Source organism: Scatophagus argus, chromosome 4 (assembly GCF_020382885.2).
Source record: "Scatophagus argus isolate fScaArg1 chromosome 4, fScaArg1.pri, whole genome shotgun sequence".
NCBI lineage: Eukaryota > Metazoa > Chordata > Actinopteri > Scatophagidae > Scatophagus > Scatophagus argus.
In genome coordinates, this window is record NC_058496.1 from 393,997 (window position 1) to 414,766 (window position 20,770).

At 49.8% G+C, this 20,770-nt stretch overlaps 2 protein-coding genes across 4 annotated transcripts; one reads left to right on the forward strand and one right to left on the reverse strand.

Annotated features, from left to right (window-relative positions):
- Positions 1-28: 28 nt before the first annotated feature.
- Positions 29-12,530, reverse strand: tsc1a (TSC complex subunit 1a). 3 transcript variants are annotated; one of them, XM_046386484.1, is made up of 22 exons: positions 12,447-12,530; positions 11,789-11,906; positions 11,482-11,585; positions 11,252-11,404; positions 10,854-10,998; positions 10,324-10,478; positions 9,127-9,200; positions 5,788-5,987; positions 5,535-5,608; positions 5,184-5,298; positions 5,003-5,094; positions 4,823-4,913; positions 4,483-4,739; positions 4,234-4,364; positions 4,105-4,148; positions 3,313-3,479; positions 2,997-3,179; positions 2,787-2,897; positions 2,537-2,659; positions 2,089-2,363; positions 1,387-1,527; positions 29-1,275 (listed from the first exon to the last, which is right to left on the reverse strand). In XM_046386484.1, the coding sequence occupies exons 2-22, from the start codon at positions 11,895-11,897 to the stop codon at positions 768-770; spliced, it is 3,252 nt and encodes a 1,083-aa protein (XP_046242440.1). In that variant the 5' UTR covers positions 11,898-11,906; positions 12,447-12,530; the 3' UTR covers positions 29-767. The 3 variants fall into 3 exon arrangements, with proteins under 3 accessions (XP_046242440.1, XP_046242438.1, XP_046242439.1); XM_046386482.1 differs by having other exon boundaries at positions 4,078-4,148; XM_046386483.1 differs by lacking the exon at positions 12,447-12,530 and adding an exon at positions 12,299-12,435 and having other exon boundaries at positions 4,078-4,148.
- A 1,479-nt stretch (positions 12,531-14,009) lies between these two features.
- On the forward strand, positions 14,010-20,508 carry LOC124057649 (bile salt-activated lipase-like). Its single transcript, XM_046386118.1, has 12 exons — positions 14,010-14,066; positions 14,353-14,500; positions 15,000-15,119; positions 15,452-15,649; positions 16,617-16,747; positions 17,276-17,383; positions 17,488-17,611; positions 18,338-18,521; positions 18,937-19,140; positions 19,436-19,633; positions 20,022-20,129; positions 20,418-20,508. The coding sequence occupies exons 1-12, from the start codon at positions 14,010-14,012 to the stop codon at positions 20,506-20,508; spliced, it is 1,671 nt and encodes a 556-aa protein (XP_046242074.1).
- The last annotated feature ends 262 nt before the right edge of the window (positions 20,509-20,770 follow it).

Sequence of the window (20,770 nt, forward strand, 5' to 3'; positions counted from 1 at the left end):
CACATGTTTCTGTGAAGTCACAAAAAAGTAAATCTCTCCATTTTCTTTTATTATTTTTGGCTTTAAAAAGTTGTTTCCTGGCAGCAACTACAAGTCTCTCAGACACGATCAGTCTTTTAAACTCAGGACCTTCAGTCACAGCTGACAACTCATTTCCTTTACAGCACAGCAGGATTAACAGACATTCATCTGAGGTAAAATCGGTTTTAATTACTGTCTCCCAAAATGCCTGTTAGCTTAGAAGCTAAATGTTATGGTATGATAAAACAGGAATCGTGTTTTTATCTTCATGCTGTGATACTGTGACATTAACATTAAAGACAAAAGGCACATTTAGGGGAAAACCTGAGCTTATTTATGGATTAAATGTATTTTTGAGTTATCCCTTTGCTTTGCTGTGTTGCCCTAACCCTAACACTTAGTGTTCATCCATCATCCTCACTGTCACTTAAGCTTTTTCTGGCTTGTCATGTTAATTAAACATTAACTTGATTCCTTTAGCTCATTAGCAACATATTTCTGAATGAGCAGAATAAGGCAAAACAGCTTAGGAGACTGCTGTGGAGCTTTAGCTGCCAATGAATCTCTCACATTTAGCACTCAGCACAACAAGCATGTTAGCAGTTAGCTCGTCATACTTGTCCAGATGCAGATGAACTCCTCTGTGCTGCTGGATTTGGGTCTTTGTCAGTGTAGTTAATTATTTTTCATTTCAAATGCGACTGAAGGTCCTGATGCGACTGGAGCGTCAGCAGCCGATCTCATCATCAGTACTCTGGCAGCGTCTCATCGTAGTCCATGATGCTCAGTTCATGTCTCCTGTGACGGACAGCGAGGGTCAGGTCTGTAGGGGGCGCTGCAGGTCCAGAGGCAGGGCAGCTGTGAGCTGAATCTCGGTGTTGGAGCTCCGTCTGAGGACTCCCTGAGAGGAGGGAGGCCTCCTCCGCCTCTTGGCCCACAGGAGGGCTCTCTGGCTGGGCTTCATCCTCCTCCTCCTGGTCCTGCTCCTCCCCTTCCTGTTGCTCCTTCTCCTCCTGGCTGTGATTGGTCGGTCTGAACAGCTGCCGGGCGCGCTGCTCCAGGAAGGAGCCAACGGCCAGGGGGGAGTCAATGGGAGAGAGGGAGAGGGGCGAGGAGGAGCAGGAGGGCAGGTGCAGAGGAGAGGTGGAGAGGGCCTCCACACCTCCGTTTATTCTCCCTACAGAAGAAGAAGAAGAAGGGCGGGGCATGTGGCTGCCCTGAGGGGCCGGCAAAGGGATGCTGCTGCCATTTGGCCTGAGGGAGAGAGAGAGAGATGACATCACATGACTGCAGCACTGACATCATCAGGTGTATCTTCTGTTCTGATTGGTTGAAGCAGCAGTAACGTCCCTCAGACCGGTTTACCTGCTGCACACATCCTGAGGCCTGCTGTGGGTATGTGCGTCCAGGTGGATCTGGCTGTACAGGTGAAGCATCTCAGTCTGCAGGGTCTGAGTGAGTCTCCTGAGAGCGACACAGCGACTGTCGCACGCCGACAGCTCCGCTCTGACACGCAAACAACGGGACAACATGTTAGGCACCCGGTCACATGATCACCATCAGGTCTCTGACTGACTGCCTCAACATGGCACCTCAGGGGTAAGAAACCACAATATGATGTTTCCATGCACAACTTGTGATCCGGAGGCTGTAAAAACCTGATCCCGAGCTGATCACACTGCTGTGTGTGTGTAAACTCCCTCAGTGGGAGGCGGCTTTGTCCTCTTTCTGAATAGCTTTTCACACTACAGCACACCTGCGGTTTCTTGCGCTAAAGCTTTAGACTCGGGGAAAGTTCGGTTGTTTTAATCAGGCCGAGTCTGACTGCCCATAAACTCTGCCATGACTCAGCTTTTCGACTTATTTCTAGAAACGTGACGTGTTGCTTCTGCTGCTCCTGTCGTCCCTTTCGTTGGAAACATTTCACCAGTAGATGGCAGAATTCAGACAGCAGTGCCATCACACCTGCTGTGCATTAACCTGCTGTTCCTCTGGCTCTAACATGTTCAGGTTCAGGTGCTGCACCCTGACTACCCATGAAACCACACTCTGATACAGGACTCTGACCTGCTTTGGGTCTTGGTGTCCTCTAGAAGTTTCTTCTGATCCAGGATCAGCTGCTCTTTATGGGCCAGCTGGTTCTCCAGGTCTGCTATCCTGTGATTGGCTGCTTCCAGCTTCTGTCTCTGCTGGACGTCACTGTCCTTCAGCCGCTGGTACTCCTTACCCACACTGCACTGCAGCATGAACGCCTCCTGACACACACACAGAGTCACAGATCGATCGTGAAGAGCTGATGTCTGCAGGTTTGAGCTCAAAACAGACTGTGTTGTCCGAGTCGGCTGGAAAATGAATTAAAATGAAAAACAGTCTGAGACGCTCGTCTGAACCTGCTGAAGGTGGAGACAGAAGCTCCACACTGCAGGGCTGACAACAGAATCTGTTTGGAAACCTGAGGCGGGCTTTGATCCAGTGAGGAGTGTGTGTGTGTGTGTGTGTGTGTGTGTACTCTCACAGTGCTCTGGTGTGTGTCTCCTCCCTCCAGCTGATCCATCAGTCGTCTGTTCGTTTCTCTCAGCAGGACGAGCTGCTGGTTCAACATGAACATGTGCTGCTGCAGCTGCTCGCTGCTGCACAGCTGGACACACACACACACCAACACACACACACCAACATGTCATCACTACAGCACGTTACACGTGAGTTCACTGATTTTCACATCAACAAAGAACATCACAACGCCAGCCAATAGGAGCTCTGCTCACCTTGAGTGACAGCTGGGTCAGCTGGTGCTCTGCATTGTAAGCCTCGTTATTGGCTTTCTGAAGCTCCGCCTCCAGATCCTTCAACCTGCTCTGACACTCCTGAAGCTCGCTCTGAAACGGCCAATCACAGCACAGGTGGCTCTTAGACAGCCAATCACAGCACCAATCACAGCACAGGTGGCTCTCAGACAGCCAATCACAGCACGGTACCTGCAGTCTCTGGTTGTCTCTCTGCTGGTCCTGCTGTTGCAGCAACAGCTGCTGGATGTGTGTGTGCAGCTGCTGAGTGTGAGTGTGCGTGTCCTGCTGCAGTTGTGTGTATCGTCTCTGCTCTTCACCCAGACTGGACTTCAGAGATCGAATCTCTTCATCCTGAACGCTCAGCTGAGCCTTCTGCAACACAACACACACACTTTGAGCTACTGGATTTGAAAACTAAACGAGACAAAGAAGAAACACTGAATACAGAAAGGAAGGAGGAAAGGACAGAAGACAAGAAGGGATGGAGTTTATATGTAAGTGTTACCATGGCGACGCTGTGCTCCTCCAGCACGGTGGCGTTGATGACTCTCCGCAGCAGACGGCGGTTTCTGATGGCGTGTTGCTGACGTTTGAAACGTTCGTACTGCAGCTGACTGTGGACCAGAAGCAACTGACTCCTCAGAGACTGAAGCTCCTCCCCCTGGGCGGGGCCTGGCACATGCGCGCACACACACACACGCACAGAGCATCATCTCAATTCTGATGGTGATGCATTTAAAGCCCTACAGGAAGTCTGAAGTTCAGAGAGTTGAGGAGCAGATTTACAACTTAAACGTCTGTCAAAGTTGATCTGATCTGTTTGCATATGAGAGGAAGCTAAGAGGTGAAAGCTCCTTGTCGTAGTTGCCAAGAATCACCGCTGGGAGGCGCTAGAGGAAAACTTAGACAACCACTCAAGTCATTCAAGTACCACATGTCCTCAGAGGGCCATGAACACAACCAAATGTCATCACAGAGTTTGCTCTGCCTTTTAGAGCAGGTGAGAGCCGTGCAGGTTAGTCTGGTTAGGAAAATCCCACTCCAGTTCATGAACACGCAGGACAGGTGGACGCTGCAGGTGTGTGACAACAAGCTGCCAAACTACACCGTGTCAGAGCTCCATCTCTGACCTGGAATCAAAACTCTCACAACATCCTGAGGTAACAGGAAACACGTGTGACACACTTCAGGTGGAGAACACGTCCAGGTAACAGAGTGGGAGGAACCTTAATGAGGTGAGTCAGTGTGTGTCAGTGTCAGCTTCAGGTACCTTTGGTTTTCATGCTCTGCTGTTTACCTCCAAAATGACTTCGATCCACCGACTTATGCACTGCTGACAACCTGCCACACACACACACAAACAGACCAGGTGAGTACGACAGGTGGAGTCCCACAGGGCTCGGGTTTCGGGGTCAGTCGCTCTCACCTCCTGCTGAGGCCTTCGTGGGCGTCGTGTCCGTGGACGATCAGCTGGTCTAGAACCTCCAGAGGAGAGACGGAGGCCTGCTCCTCGTCCCTGTCCTTCTCCTCTCCACCTGCTGCTCTGTCCAGCACCTCCTACAGCACACAACCACACCGAGAAAGAAACAGAAAGCATCCTGGGTTCACTTCAGTCCACGGTGACCTGGTTGGGTTTTGAACCTGCTTGTGTCCAGTTTAGTCTGCTTTAGTTTACCTTTGTCTTCTTCCCAATGAAGAGCGTGGCGGCTCGGGGCAGAGCGAGCTCAAACAGGGCTTCGTACGGAGGGGCGGGGCTCTGGTCTGTGTGGGCGGGGCCATACAGGGCGGAGGCTCCCTCCTCCTCTGTGGAGGGCCGAGGGGGCGTGAAGCAGAGCGAGATGGTGCTGGGAAGAGGGCAGGGGGCTGAACCTGATGGAGCCTCATCACGAGCAGGGGTGGAGGTGAGCAGGATGGGCTGGGAGGAGGAAGGCTCTGGGGGAACATGGTTTACTGTCAACTTCATCATCATCATCACCACCATCATCATCATCAGGTGATGAATGTGATCAGCTGACCTTCGCTGTTGATGACATCACTCTGGCCTCTTCCCTCTTTCTCTGTGATAGGCTGAAAGGACGACCGCTCCAGTTCTGTGACGGGCTTCACCTGTCAGGAAGAGAGAAAGACTCCTTCACAATAAAAGCTTTCCAGTGAAGAGCAGAGAGCTGAGTGTCTACCTGTCACCCTGATCTCACCTGGTTGTTGTGGCCAGGAGTCAGACCGCCATCTTGGTCTCCCTCAGTCAGTGGTGTCACTGGGACGGTGGCTGATGAGGGACACTTCACACCTGGAGTTTATCAAGAGACAGACAGCGTCATGTGTTAACAGAGCATCTCTGTGTCTCACAGAGTCTTATGATGTCTCAGGGTGTCTCACCTGAGACGGAGGTGGTCCTGCTCAGTGGGTGGGCGGAGCCTGTTGAAGCAGCAGGTTCAGGGGGGGGCGTTGACAAACCACACTGGGAGGAGGGGCTCCAGGTGACATCATCAGCCTGAAGACAGAAACAACAGGAGCCTTTCACGATGCTGACGTGTCTCCTCCCGTCTCCTCCTCTCTCCTCATCTCAAGGTTAATGTAATGGAACATCCTCCATCAAGGTGGAGGAGAAGAGAGGACGCAAGGAACGAGTTAAAGCAACGAAAAGAACCCAGTGAGCGAGTGAGGAGAAGAAGGAAGGAAGGAAGGCAGGTAGATAGGAAGGTAGTGATAAGAAATGACTAGAATGACCTGTGTGTAGGAGCTGTGGAGCATCGGCTGGGTCAGAGACAGACGTCCAGATACTGGAGGACACATTGGACTTCCTGTCAGTGTCAGACAGCACATAAGACAAAGTGTTTCAACATATGCTTTCCAGAAACAGCTAAAAGCTTCCCTGAAAGACTGAAATCATAACAGAGCTCACTCTGAGGAGGACATTTGTCTGTCTAAAATCTGTCTCTCCATGAGCTGAAGGCCTTTGACATCCAGACCACAGACTGACCTGAGCTGCTGAGCGTCTCCGAGGTGATGTTCAGGTGAGAGGAGGACAGCAGGGGAGGTCTGGGTGAGGAGGAGGATGAGGGTGAAGAGGGAGGGTCTCTCAGGGAGCAGTAAGTGTCCTCCTCACAGGACGACTCCAGAGGATCCAGACACACTCGGGAGCACTCGATCACAATGTCATGGACTTCATAACACTTCCACCTGAGACGTACAGGAAGTTTGCGCTGAAGTGGGCGGGAAAACTTTTATCTTCTGTTTCTTCTTCTGTTGTTGTTTCAGTGTAGTCCTAATTGTTGTCCTAATGTCCTAATTTAAATCAAATTAACCATGGCGCCCCCTGGAGGCAGGCGTGATTGTGCGCTCCGCTCGAGAATGCCGACTTCGTCTTCTTTTCTGTGTTTTTTGTTTTTACTGCGCTGCACAGATGCCATGCACTGCTGGACACTGCAAACTCGCACAGTTTCGAGTTTAGTGGATTTATCCCACCAGATCTGCAACTCATTGTGCGCTCCAGTGACTACCGTCACCGCCACCGCCAGGAAGGCCCCGGCGAACTGACTTATAGCGAGCCAGCTGACAGGAAGGGAGAAGAGGCAAGAAGGGAAGGCTACATGCTAGGCTAAAAGCCCATGCTAGCCTCCTACTAGCTAATGTGCCGTCTCTGGAAAACAAACTGGACGAGCTGAGAGCCAGGATTACGACACAGTGGGAGATAAGAGAATGCTGAGCTCTAATTTTCACCAAAACCTGGATTTCAGAGAACGTCCCAGATTCCGCCATTCAGCTACAGATGCGTCCATTCACCGAGGAGACCGGACAGCAGCCTCCGGTAAGGCGAAAGGGGGAGGTGTGTGTGTTTACCAACAACACGTGGTGTGAGGCCGTGCGGACTGTTCATAAACACTGTTCGCCTGATGTGGGGTTTTTGATGCTTACGAGCCGTCCCTATTACCTTCCAAGGGAGTTTACACCTGTGCTTCTGGCTGCTGTTTACATTCTTCTGTGAGCCAACTCTGCAGCCGCACTCTGCAAGCTCCATGACGTCATCAGCGCACTAGAGACCGCCGGTTTTATCCCTGCTGGCGACTTTAATCAGTGTAATCTGCAGACTGTACTACCCAAATAGAACCAACATGTAGACATCCCCACCTGGGATCACGTATACACAAGTGGTGCATACAGGGCCGCACTCCGCCCCCACTTCAGACACTTGGACCACATCTCTTTGTTTCTGTACCCGGCCTACAGGCAAAGACTCAAACAATCACATCCTGTCATCATGCAGGTCAAGCACTGGACACCTGAGACTGAGGGCAAACTGCAGGACTGCTTTACTGCTACAGACTGGTATGTTTAAAGCTGCAGCCACTGTGGAGGACTCTTCTGTCAGTGTACAGGATTACGCTTACTATGTGACTGGCTACATTAGCGCTTGTGTGGATAATATCTTACCCACCATACAAGTCAGGATGTTTCCCAACCAGAAGCCCTGGATAAACAGTCAGGAACGTCATATGCTGCGTGCTGGCTCCACTGCACTTACATCTGGCAATGAGGCTGAGTACAAAGCTGCAAAGTACAGACTGAGGAAGGACATCACAACACTTTTTACACCCGCTTCGAGTCCTCCACCCCCCACACAGAGAGGAGGCTCACGGACACCTGGACCACTACACCCCCACCAGTCATCTCATCAGCCCAGGTAAACAAAGCCCTGAGGAGGATGAAAGATGAAAGTGATGAAAGTGACATATTTTGTCATTGGAGGGAACTCACTCCAATGACAAATGACTCCAAGTGGCGTGCACACACACACACAGCAAACCCGGGGCAGTGGGCGACCGCGTGCAGCGCCCGGGGAGCAGTGGGGGTTAGGTACCTTGCTCAAGGGTACCTCAGCCATGGACACCGGGACGGGGAATCGAACCAGCGATCCACCGGTTACGGGTCCGACATCCTAACCGCTGATCCACAACTGCCATCAACCCAGGGGGGGATCAACCCCCGCAAAGCGGCAGCACCAGGCAACAATCCTGGACGAGCCCTCAGAGCACGTGCCAACTAACTGTCAGACGTTCTCACCTCCTTATTCAACCTCTCCCTCAGCCAGAGAACTGTCCCCTCCTGCTTCAAGGCCACTACCATCGTCCCCCTCCCCACAAAGAGGCCCCCACCTGCCTGTATGACTATGGGCCAGTAGCACTCACTCTAATCATAATGAAGTGCTTTGAGAGAGTGGTGCTGGCCCACATTCAGAGCAGCATCCCAAACACACTGGACCCCCTGCAGGTCCACCTCAGACGCTATCGCAGCAGCCCTGCACATCTCCCTCTCACACCTGGAGAATAAAGATTCCTACATCAGGATGCTCTTTGTTGACGACAGCTCCACATTCAACACGGTCGCCCCCTACAAGCTCACTGTTCCCCATTCTTGGCTCCTGGACTTTCTGACCGACAGGCCTCAGTCTGTCAGAATAGAGAACAGGACTTCAGCCAGCATCATCATAAACATCGGCACACCACAGGGGTGTGTCCTCAGTCCCATCCTCTGCACCCTGTTCACCCACGACTGTGTGGCCTCCCACAAGGACAACATCATCCTGAAGTTTGCGGACGACACCGCCGTGATAGGACACATCATGACACACACTCATGAGGCGGCCTACAGGAGGGAGGTGGGCACTCTGGTGACATGACAAGACAAGAGATGGTAGTGGACATGAGGAAAAAGAGAAGCCCTCATCAGCCACTGCTTATCCAGGAGAGCTGCCTCCATCGCCAAGGACCCCACCCACCCCCAACGAGGTCTGTTCCCTCTCCTGCCCTCGGCCCGGAGGTACAGGAGTGTGAAGTGCAAGACCACCAGACTCAGGAACTCCTTCTTTCCCTCTGCCATCAGACTCCTCAACAGCTGACAGGAGTGTGTCACACTGGACCGCACCCTGAACACACTGAGTGCTTACATCTAGTAACACAGTAACTGCATCTTAATATTCAGTAACTGCACATGTGCCATGTACATGTGTTTACCTCCTCACAGTTTTAATTACTCACAATTACATTCTGCTGAATTCTGCACAACAGCCGATGCAGCACACATGCACATTCATGTATACAGCTTACTTTAACCTTACATATTCAGAGTTTATATTCTATTTTTTTAGTATTTCTTAACCTTTAACGGCATTCAGTGTGGACAACAAAGTAAGAATTTCATTGTACAGGGAAACCTTTACTGTGCGTATGACAATAAAGCTTTGAATCTTGAATCTTGAATCTGATTCTTTGAATTTAAATCAAATTCAAAGGGAAACACGTTGAGGTTTCTGTGAACTCACCTGGTCGGGTCCAGTTCATAGTCCTGAGTACCTGAGACCAACTCTGGGTGAACCCTGACATGTTCCAGCATTGGCTGAGAGACAGAGACAGACAAGCAGGGAGACAGACAGACAGACGGGCAGGCAGACAGTAAAACTGTTAAACACCTTTGACAGGTTCAGGAGACAGAGGACGAGCCTCCAGGTGTTCACAGTTCCTTCAGTAACAACAGTCAGGTGGACGACATGTCACTCAAATGTTCAGGTTCAACAATATTTTCAGCTTCAAAGGTTTCTGTAGATTTTCAGCAGCAAACAAAGTGGGACATTTTTTTGTCTTTTGTTATTTTATACTTCAGTGTCCCACAGGCTTCGGTTTCTGGTTCTCTTAAGTTCTTTGGTGAAAACCACCAAAAATTCGACAGTAGCAAACTACAACTCCCAGGGTGCATTTCACTGGCCAACAGCCCATCAGGGGGCTGAACTTTGGCTTTATCTCCATGGCAACAACAGCTGAGGCTCCTGGGTAACGAATCAGAGGCGGCGATGAGAACATGACGCTGTGTGACGGAGTTCATGTTATCTGAGAGGCGGAGCAGCTGCATCTATTTCTGTCTGTCAGCAGCACTGGACACCAGTCAGCCGCTGTTACTGGACTGAACCGCTGCCCAGTCCTCAGGCAGCAGCCGCACTGCAATGTTAGACACATAGAAAAGAGGACTCTACTGGTCTGCACTGGACTGTATTGGCTTGTACTGGTCTCCATTGGTCTGCACTGGCCTGTACTGGTCTTGACTGGTCGACATTGGTCTGCACTGGTCTACACTGGCCTGTACTGGTCTTGACAGGTCTTGACTGGTCTACATTGGTCTGCACTGCTGCACTGCTCTGCACTGGCCTGTACTGGTTTGCACTGGTCTACATTGGTCTGCACTGGCCTGTACTGGTCTGCACTGGTCTACACTGGCCTGTACTGGTCTTGACTGGTCTTTACTGGTTTGCACTGCTCTACACTGGCCTGTACTGGTCTTGACTGGTCTACATTGGTCTGCACTGGTCTTTACTGGTCTTTACTGGTCTACATTGGTCTGCACTGGTCTTTTCTGGTCTACATTGGTCTGCACTGGTCTTTACTGGTCTACACTGGCCTGTACTGGTCTGCATTGACCTGCACTGGCCTGTACTGGTCTTGATTGGTCTCTGCCCGTTTGCACCGACCTTGACGACCTCCTGGAAGGTGTCCAGGTTCTCCTTCATGCTGTAGTGCAGCCTCAGGTAGGAGATGAAGTTGCAGGGGAACATCCCATAGAGGCGGTGGAACAGGGAGTACACACCTGCGTGGAGGTGGACCAGGTGAACGACAGAGACCTGACCTGCAGGAGACAACAAACAGCCAATCAGAACACAGACAGTAACTCACACAAACAGATTCTCATCTTTAATTCAACTAAAAATATCTGAGTGGTTTGACCTCACAATTCAAAACTAACTAAAATAAAGAAAAGTTTGTGTGGTACTTTAAGTAGCTTTACTGCAGATTATACTACCCTTTTAGTACTTTATTCGATGGACACAGTGTCCCACAGTGGATTTTTAAAATAAAACGTTTTAAAAAACATTGATTTACTTCAACATTTACTTCAACAAAATGTAAATGTACTTCAACATTTACATTTACTTCAAATTCATTTACTTCACACACTTCAAGTGTGTGAGAGTGTGTGTGAGTGTGTGTGTGCGTGTGTCACCAGGGTTTTTGTAGCTCCAGGATGCGAGGCGTCCGAACACGTCGAAGAAGTCGTAGATGTGTTGCTTCCCGGCCTGAGGGATCATGGGTAACAGAGTGATGAGGACCAGGACTGCGGTGATCAGGACCACGACGTCAGCGTCTGTCTGGGGAAGGTCAGACTCTGTCACTCCTGTCTGTTCTCACCTGCTTCAGGTGTGAGGGTCTGCAGGTTCTTCCAGAGGCTTTTGTTTTAACATGAACATGAACGGGGACCCCGTGTGATCTGATGGACACGTGTCACATGATCATATTAACGCTACAGCGGTGACGTCTGCCTTCGCAGGTCACACGACCATTTCCACATGAGCTCACAGTGTTTTTATGTCCGGGAACTGCGACGTGTATCAGTGCGAGTACCTTGAGGCAGCGCAGCAGGGAGGCCAGCAGGGGCGAGCGGCTGATGTGATGAACCCAAGGAGGCTGTTTCCGGATCAGGTGACCCAGCAGGGTCAGAGCAGCCAGTCTGGTCCCGGGTCTGCCCACACACTCACTGAGCTTCTCCAGCAGGGGCTGACGGACGGGCGCATAACGTTAGTACACACGCTGCAACACGCATTCATGTCATCGGTGTGTGCGGCTCGGCTGACCTTGTGATGCGGCTCTCTGACGGAGGACAGGAGGAGCACCGCCTGAGACGAGGACGAGTCCAGGTAATACTCCACCAGAGAGGGGACAACGGCACCTCCTCTGTCTGCAGGAGAGACTACAGGTCACACCGAAGGCCTGGACTGAACTCCGTCCACAGGAGGACCTGGACTGTTCCAGTCCACTGAGGGGACAGACTTCACCAGACTGAAACAACTGAACTACCCACAATTCAATACAACACAGACGTGACAGGTGGACACATGCAGAGACGGACAGAGACAGATGGAGAGAGACAGGTGGACTCACCTGTACTCAGCTGCTGGCTGACTGCAGCTCTGACTTGCTCCGCCTCCTGCAGCTCTGCATTGTCCAATGAGAGCAGGAGCTCACTGATACTCACCTGCTCTCTGGACATTGTGGACACCTGGACACACACACAGACAGTCATTCAGACAAACAACAGTACGTGTCTGTCCTCACACTTCAGTGATGTCACACTGTCTCAGTTTCCCCTCATTGTCTCACGCTTCCAGCGCAGTACTGAATATTACTACTTCGTACTGCGTAGCTTTACATTTAACTGTTCCGTGTGTTGTGTGACTGTTATGTAATCGCTCTCTGATGTCACTGCTTTTATGTAATTTGATTAAGGTGACGTCACAGTCACTTGTTATAAGCTGAAGGTTGCGACAGAAGCTAATAGTTTATCTTAACTGTCGCTTCCTGTCGCAAAAAGCCACGACCCTGCGTTCTCAAAGGGACTTGACAGCAGCTCACAGCTCGGCTAACATGCTAACAACTGTCAGTCTTATGGACTTTAGCTGGTTAGCTAACAGCTGACAGCGTCATCCTCCCGCCTGCAACTGTTCGGTCACTTCCGGTGCTCCGAAACAAAAACAGACAGTTTATGAAAGCAAACAATAAACGCCAAAAATAAAAGTTTACGTCGGGAAAACTCGGTTACCTTCAGACCTGTTGATCCGAGCAGGGCGCAGCCATATTGAGCAACACCAAACCCCGCCCACCGCTGTGACCCCCACACTCTGCAGCTCAACGTCAGCGGGCGTTCACTGATAGAGAAAAAATGGGAAAAATGAGTTCAGCACGTGTTTGATCGAAACATAGAGAAGATTTCTTTATTGTTTGGGAAAAAGTACAACGAAATCTTGCCAAATATCTCGCACTACCACACCATTGTTGTTTCATGCAATAGAACCACGTTGCGCTTTACTGTGCTTAATTTATTTTTCAAAATGATGAGAGGGTCATTTTTCACTGTCTTATAATTTTCCCTCCATCCATCATGGACGCTAACTCAGCATGTGCAGAGTGGCTGCTGCATCACAGTTCATGGTGTGAACAAGTGAATATTCCCGCTGTGGGATCAATTTCAGTTCATCTTATGGTGGCCACGGGAGCAGGTCGCCATTAGTCACCAGTAGAGGTCAGCAGTCTGCCACTTTAAGTCAAGATACAAGATAGGTTTATTTGTCACACACACAATCATACACGGTACAATGTGCAGTGAAATTCTTTGTGTCCCTGCTACCAAAAAATAGGTAAGTGAAATAGAAAGAGCAAAATAAAATATTGTAAAATAGAAAACCTTATTAAAATAAAAAAATTAAAAATGTGAAAATGTGCAGTATTTACATGTGCAGTATTTACATGTAGTGCAGGTGGGAGTGGGATTGTCCAGATCAACGCTCACTGTTGAGCAGACGGATGGCCTGGAGGAAGAAGCTTCTCCTCATCCTCTCAGTGTTGTTTCTCAGGCAGCAGAACCGACGGCCTGATGGCAACAGGGAGAAGAGTGAGTGTCCGGGGTGATGGGGCTGCCTGAGGATCTTCTCGGCTCTCGACCTTCCATTTACAAGAAAGTCACATTTAGAAGAAAACATGACGAGAACTTCTCCTTTTCTTACTGAGAAGTATCACAAAACCCTCCTGCTGTGGCTGAGAGGAACCCCTTTGATGGAGTGTCAAAATAAAGCGTGACATAGCAGTTTTTCAGTGTGCAGCCGCCTGATGTGAGCAGCAGCAGCTGTGTGTGTTCTCGGGCTGAAGATAAAAACTGCAGCTTGTTGAGCGAAAAGCTGCCGCTCATTTCAACAGGTTTGACAAACTCACTGACCCACAACAAATAGACTCCTTCATGTGTGTGTTTGAGTCAATTCTAGACGTTCATATTTTTTATCATACTAAGAAAACATTTATGTGAACATGTGAAGACGAAATGAAAGCGTAGCTAAGCTCGTCCTGTGGAGATTCTCATTTATCCGACTCATAGCTATCTCAAAGAGACTGAATCAAACACAACTGGAGACACATAACTCGTCCTGACTGCACACACCTGACACTGATGTCCATCTGCACATATGGAAAAGAGAAAAGGATGTTTCACCTGAAATGTTGGACTGCTACTTTAAAGCTGAGTTTGCTTTCCTGTTGGAGATAAGAGTTGTCCAACAGAGTATAAATAGCAGCAGGAGGCAGAGACAGACAGTGAACAGACAGACAGGTGATGATGCTGCTGTTGCTGGGTCTGTTCGGTGTCTGGCTGAGCTGCTCCTCAGCTGCAGAGGTGAGTCTGACTTCATCACAGCTTTAACTTATCAAAGTACGACTCTGTTCTCTTACTGTCTGACTTCCTGACTGTGGCTCTCAGCTCCAAGCTCATGGGTTCCTGCTGAAGACATGATTGGTTTGAAACAGCACGTGTTAGGGACTGATTTCAGCAATCAGCAACTCACGACCACACTGAAAATGTCCTGCAGTATGCAGTAAAGTGTCCCCGGTGTCCTGTCCTGTACTGTCTGAACAAATGGACAAATGTTTGAACACCTGTGTGTGTGTGTGTGTGTGTGTAGCTGGGTGTGGTGCAGACAGAGGCGGGGCTGGTGGAGGGGCAGAGTCACAGGATGGGGCTGTTCAGGACTGTCGATGTCTTTAAAGGAATCCCCTTCGCTGACGTCCCTGGAAAGTGGGAGAAACCAAAACCCCATCCTGGATGGAGCGGTAACTCTACCTCAACACACTCTGAAAGGCCCCTAACCTCACCTTGCACCTGGCTGCTCTGACGTCCAGGTGTATTCCAGCACACTGTGGCATCACTGCTGGGTGTGGTTACTGGTGTGACTTCAGCCACTCATAGCAGAATCACCCTTCACATGTATGTCGATGTTACCCCCCGTCTCCTCAGCTGAAGAGCAAACTCAGGACTCAGGACAAGCAAACAGGACCCGTAGAGTAACAACAGCAGGAATTAACCTTTAACTCTTTCACTGAAATTTCCAGATTTTGGCCAGAAGTGATGTGCTTAGCTTAGCTTAGCATAAAGTCAGTAAGCAGGGGACACGGCTAGCGTGGCCCCGTCAGGCTGTAATGTGTTGATGAGTCTGAACTGCAGCTCTGCACAAAACGCACAGACACACTCTGAATGAATTCTGTGTCAAACAAGCTGAATGCTGACGGGATTAAAACTGAACAGAAACAAATTCAAGTGTTTGTTTGTCAGGGATCCTGAAGGCAACTAAATATCGAGATCGCTGCCTGCAGGTGACGCTGCTGCAGACAAAAACCCAGGGCAGCGAGGACTGTCTCTACCTCAACATCTTTGTTCCACAGGGAAGACAATGTTGGTAACACACACACACAAACACACACACACACACACACACTGACGTCAACGTGTTTTGACGTGTTTTTGTCAACAGTGACATTATGGGAAACTTTAATTAATTAATCATTAATCATTAATTAATGATGTTCATATAAGATCTTGACTTGATGAGATAAATTATTGATTGTTGCATTACTCGTATTATTTGTACGCTCCTTCTATCATCCAGTATTTGTCTAAGTTTTCCCATTCACTTCAACTGAGTTTGATGAGAGCAGCTTGTGGTGGACGCAGGAGGACATCAGACCGACTGACTGTCAGTCACGATTCCTGTCTGTCTCTGTCAGTGTCCACTAACCTCCCGGTGATGGTGTACCTGTTTGGGGGGGCCTTCCTGTTGGGGGCGTCCAACGACGTGGCCGTCCTCGGAGACTCACTGTACGACGGGAAGGAGATGGCCGACAGGGGCGACGTCATTGTCGTCACGGTGAACTACAGAGTCGGTACGCTGGGCTTCCTGAGCACCGGAGACCCCCGACTGCCAGGTCTGACCAAAGCATCGTTATTATTGATCTTTTATTGATAGTTTCTCATTGACTGATTGTTTAGTTTAGAACACAACAAACACCCAAGCTGATGGCAAGTCAGGTAACTGAAGAGCAAAACTAGCCGACGCACCTCCACCTGCTGCAACTGCAGACTGTGTTGTTAAGGCTCGGACATCTCGTGTGTTTTGTTGCCTGCTGGTGATTTCCCAGCATGCATGTGTTCAGAGCTGAGGTGTGTCTGCAGTCTTATCAGCGTGTGAGCAGACAGACTGTTAGCTCAGCTGCTGGAGGCTCCTCACATAAGGTCCGTCATGCTCACAGGTTTGTCAGGCAACAGGTTGGAGGTGGCTCAGGTGTGCGCTTTGATTATCTTAGTGTGAGTCAGTTAACACACTGATGGACCTTTTTGCCTTCAGGAACCTTTCTGGGTTTCGATGAACTTTACCTAAAGAACCAGAGTAAAACTTTGGCTCCTGAAGTCGGTCGAGCGTCCAGGAAGTAACAGGGTGGAGTTTTGTGATAATGTTAACACCTTCGTGGGCTGTGAGACACTCAAACACCTGATATGGCCAATGGTTAAAATGCAGTCATGACACAGAGCAGCTGTGGTGGAGCTGAAGCTCAGTGGTGACGATGGACGCCTGGTTCAAAGCATGAGACAGTCTGCAGCCGAGGACTGAAATAAGGCGGCTTTAATGACGACCTGTTTGGTGTTGGACTGTGGGCGGTTGAGCTCGGCCTCCATTCTGTTTGTAAACTTTATGGATGGGATCTGAAGGTGTAGCTGAGGCGTGGAAGGTGGTGGCTGAGGTGCTTTCATCCAGTGAGCACTGGGACAGTCTGTAGCCGAGTGTCAGTGTACAGGGACACGGTGGGTGAGACACTTCAGCTGTGACTCACGTAAAGCTTCTGTTCCCATGTGCGCAGTCAGACACAGGAAACAGCTGACTGTTTTACCTCTCAGGTAACTACGGTCTGTGGGATCAGCACGCTGCCATCTCCTGGGTCTACAGAAACATCAAGGCGTTTGGAGGAAACCCCAGCAACATCACCATCTTTGGCCAATCAGCTGGAGCCGCCAGCGTCAGCTTCCAGGTCAGACGTTAAAAGAGAGAGGGGGGTGATCAACCAACCAGAGACAGGGGACTGCGCCTCCAGCGTGTGTGTGTCTCCCGTCTCCACCTGGTCAGGGTGGAGACGGGAGACACACACACGCTTTGCAGCACTTCAAGAGCACCTACACACACACACACACACATTTTCCAGGTTTTTAGAGTGCAAACTCAGCTGTTAGCAGACTACAGCGCTGACGGAGGCTCCAGCGCTGACGGCCTCCCCTCCCCCTCCCCTCCCACACAGCAGTTCACTGACAGGTAGACTGACTGAAGATCTGAGCTCCTCTGATTGTTTCATGGCTTTCCTGTGAGAAGGTGCTGCTTTGCTGTAATTGAGTATATTCATTGTAAGTGTTGTTATTTTGTATGATTCCTAAGTGTTCGTCAGTTGGGCTTCCATTCACGAGTGGAAGGTGCGGATGGATTCGGTTGGCAGGAGCAATCAGGTAGTGACACACCTGAGTGAATCTCATTGCGTTGATCTTTGTGTTCCTGTCTGTCCCCTCAGATGCTGTCTCCGTACAGTAAAGGGTTATTCCGCAGAGCGATCTCACAGTGTGGGGTGGCCCTCAGTCCCTGGGCTCTGCAGAGGAACCCGATGGCTCTCACCAAGAAGGTCCACAACACGCTGCTGCTCCGCTGACTGCGCATTAAACCAATGTGGATCAAACTGGTTTTCAGCTCCACACTTTTATAAAAGTCCTGTTTTTATTTATGCAGATCGCTCGGAAAGTCGGCTGCTGGAGAAGCGACGAAGACGAGATGATATCGTGTCTGAAGATGAGCGACCCGGTCGGTCTCACCATGGCTGGAAAGATCGATGTGCTCCTTATTCTGGGAAAAGGTCAGAACTGAAACTGAAACTGAAACGCAGCTCTTTACTGCTTTTTGCTTCCACGAGGAGTGAAGGTGCAGCTAACAGGCGTGGACCAGCAGAGAGCAGAATTTAGAAACGGTTTTATTGCTGGAACCGGACATGTTAACCATCAGGGTCTTACGGCTCTAAGAGAGCAACACGTCCACCCCAGAGGTTTGGTCCAGTCCACAGTGAACAGAAAGCTGCACATTCAGTTGTTGATTCTCAGTGGGATCAGCAGGAAAACTTTTATTATTTCGGGGAGAAAACCGATTCAGTGAAGCGCTGAAGTGTATGAGTTTCTAACCGCCACCGCTTTTGAGGCAACAGACCGTCTGTAGCTGCTCACCGTGAAGAACTTCCCGTCGCCTCCATTTAAACCGCCTGGTAACGCTGAGTCAGCAACGCAGACACAAGTCCCGTTAACATGAAAAGGGTTTTAAAAATCAGATGCTGTAGTGCAAACGTAGCTGTAGTGGTGGCAGTACAGATGCAACATCTAAGGCCTCAGCGCTGAACCTGCACAGTCTGTGCACCATCACATGCAAAGTGCTGCGCGAGGACTGGAACAGCAGAACGGCGGCGAGATCAGATCACATCAGCTGTGCAGAAAGAGTTTTTAAGCACTTGGGGAGTTCACTAACATGAACTCTCATGGATTCATGAGGAAAGCTAAGCTAAGGTCTTAGCTCAGTGTCTCTGTCCTCCCTGCAGGCGTGGTCATGGATCTCCTCGAACTCGCTCCAGTGATTGATGGTGATTTTATCCCCGATGAGCCCAGTCAGCTGTTTCACAATGCAGCTCAGTTTGACTACCTGGCCGGGGTCAACAGCATGGATGGGCACATCTTCGCTGGAGTCGACGTCCCTTCCATTAACATGCGAAATGCCACCACCGTGTGAGTACTGAAACACCTGGGAACAAAACCACATGCCAAAACCAGGACTGCTCAGGCCCAGAAACCAGACTCAGAAACCAGACTCATGTCTCAAGGTTCTTAAACTGAGTAAAAAAACGACGCAGAAAATAAGAAAAGAGAGCAACTTTTCAGTCTGTGAATCCTTTGCTAGCATACAAAACTCATGTGGAGTCCCGTAAGGCTCAGTTCTGGGCCCACTGCCTTTCATCATAACCACAAACGTTATGTTTCTGCACTATGCAGACACGACCAGACTCTGCTGATCCTGATGATGTCAGTCTCTTCTGCCCATGTGACATCAGTGAGTGAAACCAGAGACCAGGCGGCCGGGTGTTTTGGCTGCTTGTGGATTTGTAGTTTGTTGTTCATGTTTCTCCTCCTGTGTGCTCCTCAGACAGCAGGTCAGGGGTCTGCTGGCTGGTCTGACCAAAGAGAAGGGGAACGCCGCCATCGACTCGGCCTACAGCGTGTACACGTCTCACTGGGGTTCGGCTCCAGAGCAGGCGGTGGTGAAGAAGACCGTGGCCGACATCGAGACTGACTTCCTGTTCCTGGTTCCCACTCAGATTGCCCTCCAGCTCCACGCCAACAATGCCAGGTCAGCTACGCCCAGCGACCAGGTTCAAAGAAAGGTGTCTTCCATGTTTTAAAACCGTGACCACACCTGAGACGACAGACAGACGAATCCCAAATACACAAACGATATGTTCATGTGAAAATACTCCCTTTATTTATTTGTTCATTATGGTGAATAGTGAGAAAGAGCAGAACAGCTGGACGTGAGATTACAACTTATTTCACTGCTTTCTGATTGGCGAACTGAACCACATGAGTGATGAGACAAACCACACAAGTGACCAGAGTGCACCTCTCTCCTGTTGTTTGTCCCTCAGTGGAGCCCGTACCTACTCTTACCTGTTCAACATGAAGACTCGTATCCCAGGATTCCCCAGCTGGGTGGAGGCGGAGCATGCCGAAGACCTGCAGTATCTGTTTGGTAAACCCTTCTCCATCCCGCTGGTCTACTTCCCGCGGCACCGAGACCTGTCCGAGTACATGATCGCATACTGGACCAACTTCGCCAGGACCGGGTAAACTCCCAGCATGCACTGCAAACACAAATGCCAACACACCAGGAGAAAAGCCATGCTCATGCACTCTGCTTTCTGACAGACCAGGCCAGTAAATACTGATCCTCGCTGGTCTTCACCAGTTCACACATCCAAACTAGATTGCTGATCAGTTTGGCAATGAAATAATGTCTCTGTTTGTCCTCTGTGAGCAGACTGAACTGGTCTGACTTTATCAGCTGTGTTTACGCTGGTTTGAATTGGTTTACAAATTGTACCTACTGTATCGTCTTTATGAGTTGGTTCAGGACTCGTCTGAACAGGTGTGAAATGATTTAAAGTGGCCTGGACAGATGAATGAACTGGTCTGTCTCAAACTGGTTTAAACTGTCACTCTCGTCCTGTCCAGTGATCCCAACGCTGGTCACAGTGGAGTCCCAGTTCCCTGGCCCCCCTTCACCAAACACCACCAACCCTACCTGACCATCAACAACAAGATCACCAAGTCCTCCGTCAGGTGCTACACTCTACTGCAGTCTACTGCAGTCTACTGTGGTCTGGTACTCTGCTCTCTGTTCCGCAGTACTTTACTGTGTTTCACTCCACAGTTGTGTATTCTCCTTGAGTATTTTCTGCTGTCTTCTACTGCACTCTACTGTATTGTCTCTTGTGTTATTTCTTGTGTATTTGTCAGTGCTGCTGTGTTTTACTGAAATGGATGGATGACGGATGAGGCGGAGACAGACGACCTGTCTGAGGACGGACGGCTTTCATTTTGGTTCTAACTGGTGTGTCGTCTCTTCAGATACGACCTGAGATCAGACTACGTGGTCTACTGGACCCAAACCTACAGCAGGCTGCCGTCAGTCCGGGCGGAGGACAAAACGGAGGGATGAAGAGAAGAGAAGGAAAACCGATCCAAGCGTTCCAGCTGTGCTTTTCATTTCATTTTGAACGCTGATAACAAACGACTGTAATGATTTCTAGATGCATTAATGCAGACTGAGGATGGATTACAGGAAATAAAACCAGATTACACACAAAATACTGAACATGTTGGTGCTGACCTGAGCCTAAAGCTGATTAAAAGCTGATGTCTACACTCTGCACCTTTCATTTCTTATCGATGTCACCGTCGTCAGGCCAAAATCAGTCAAT

What these genes read in the sequence shown, in the direction of transcription:
- LOC124057649 (XM_046386118.1), top strand. Translation starts at nt 14,010, where the DNA reads ATGCTGCTGTTGCTGGGTCTGTTCGGTGTCTGGCTGAGCTGCTCCTCA. An exon ending in CGGAGACCCCCGACTGCCAG is followed by an intron (nt 15,650 to 16,616) that starts GTCTGACCAAAG and finishes TTTACCTCTCAG; the next exon opens with GTAACTACGGTCTGTGGGAT. An exon ending in CTCCACGCCAACAATGCCAG is followed by an intron (nt 19,141 to 19,435) that starts GTCAGCTACGCC and finishes TTTGTCCCTCAG; the next exon opens with TGGAGCCCGTACCTACTCTT.
- tsc1a (XM_046386482.1), bottom strand. Translation starts at nt 11,897, where the DNA reads ATGTCCAGAGAGCAGGTGAGTATCAGTGAGCTCCTGCTCTCATTGGAC. An exon ending in CCTTCCAGGAGGTCGTCAAG is followed by an intron (nt 9,201 to 10,323) that starts GTCGGTGCAAAC and finishes TCTGTCTCTCAG; the next exon opens with CCAATGCTGGAACATGTCAG. An exon ending in GAGACACACACCAGAGCACT is followed by an intron (nt 2,364 to 2,536) that starts GTGAGAGTACAC and finishes TTCATTTTCCAG; the next exon opens with CCGACTCGGACAACACAGTC.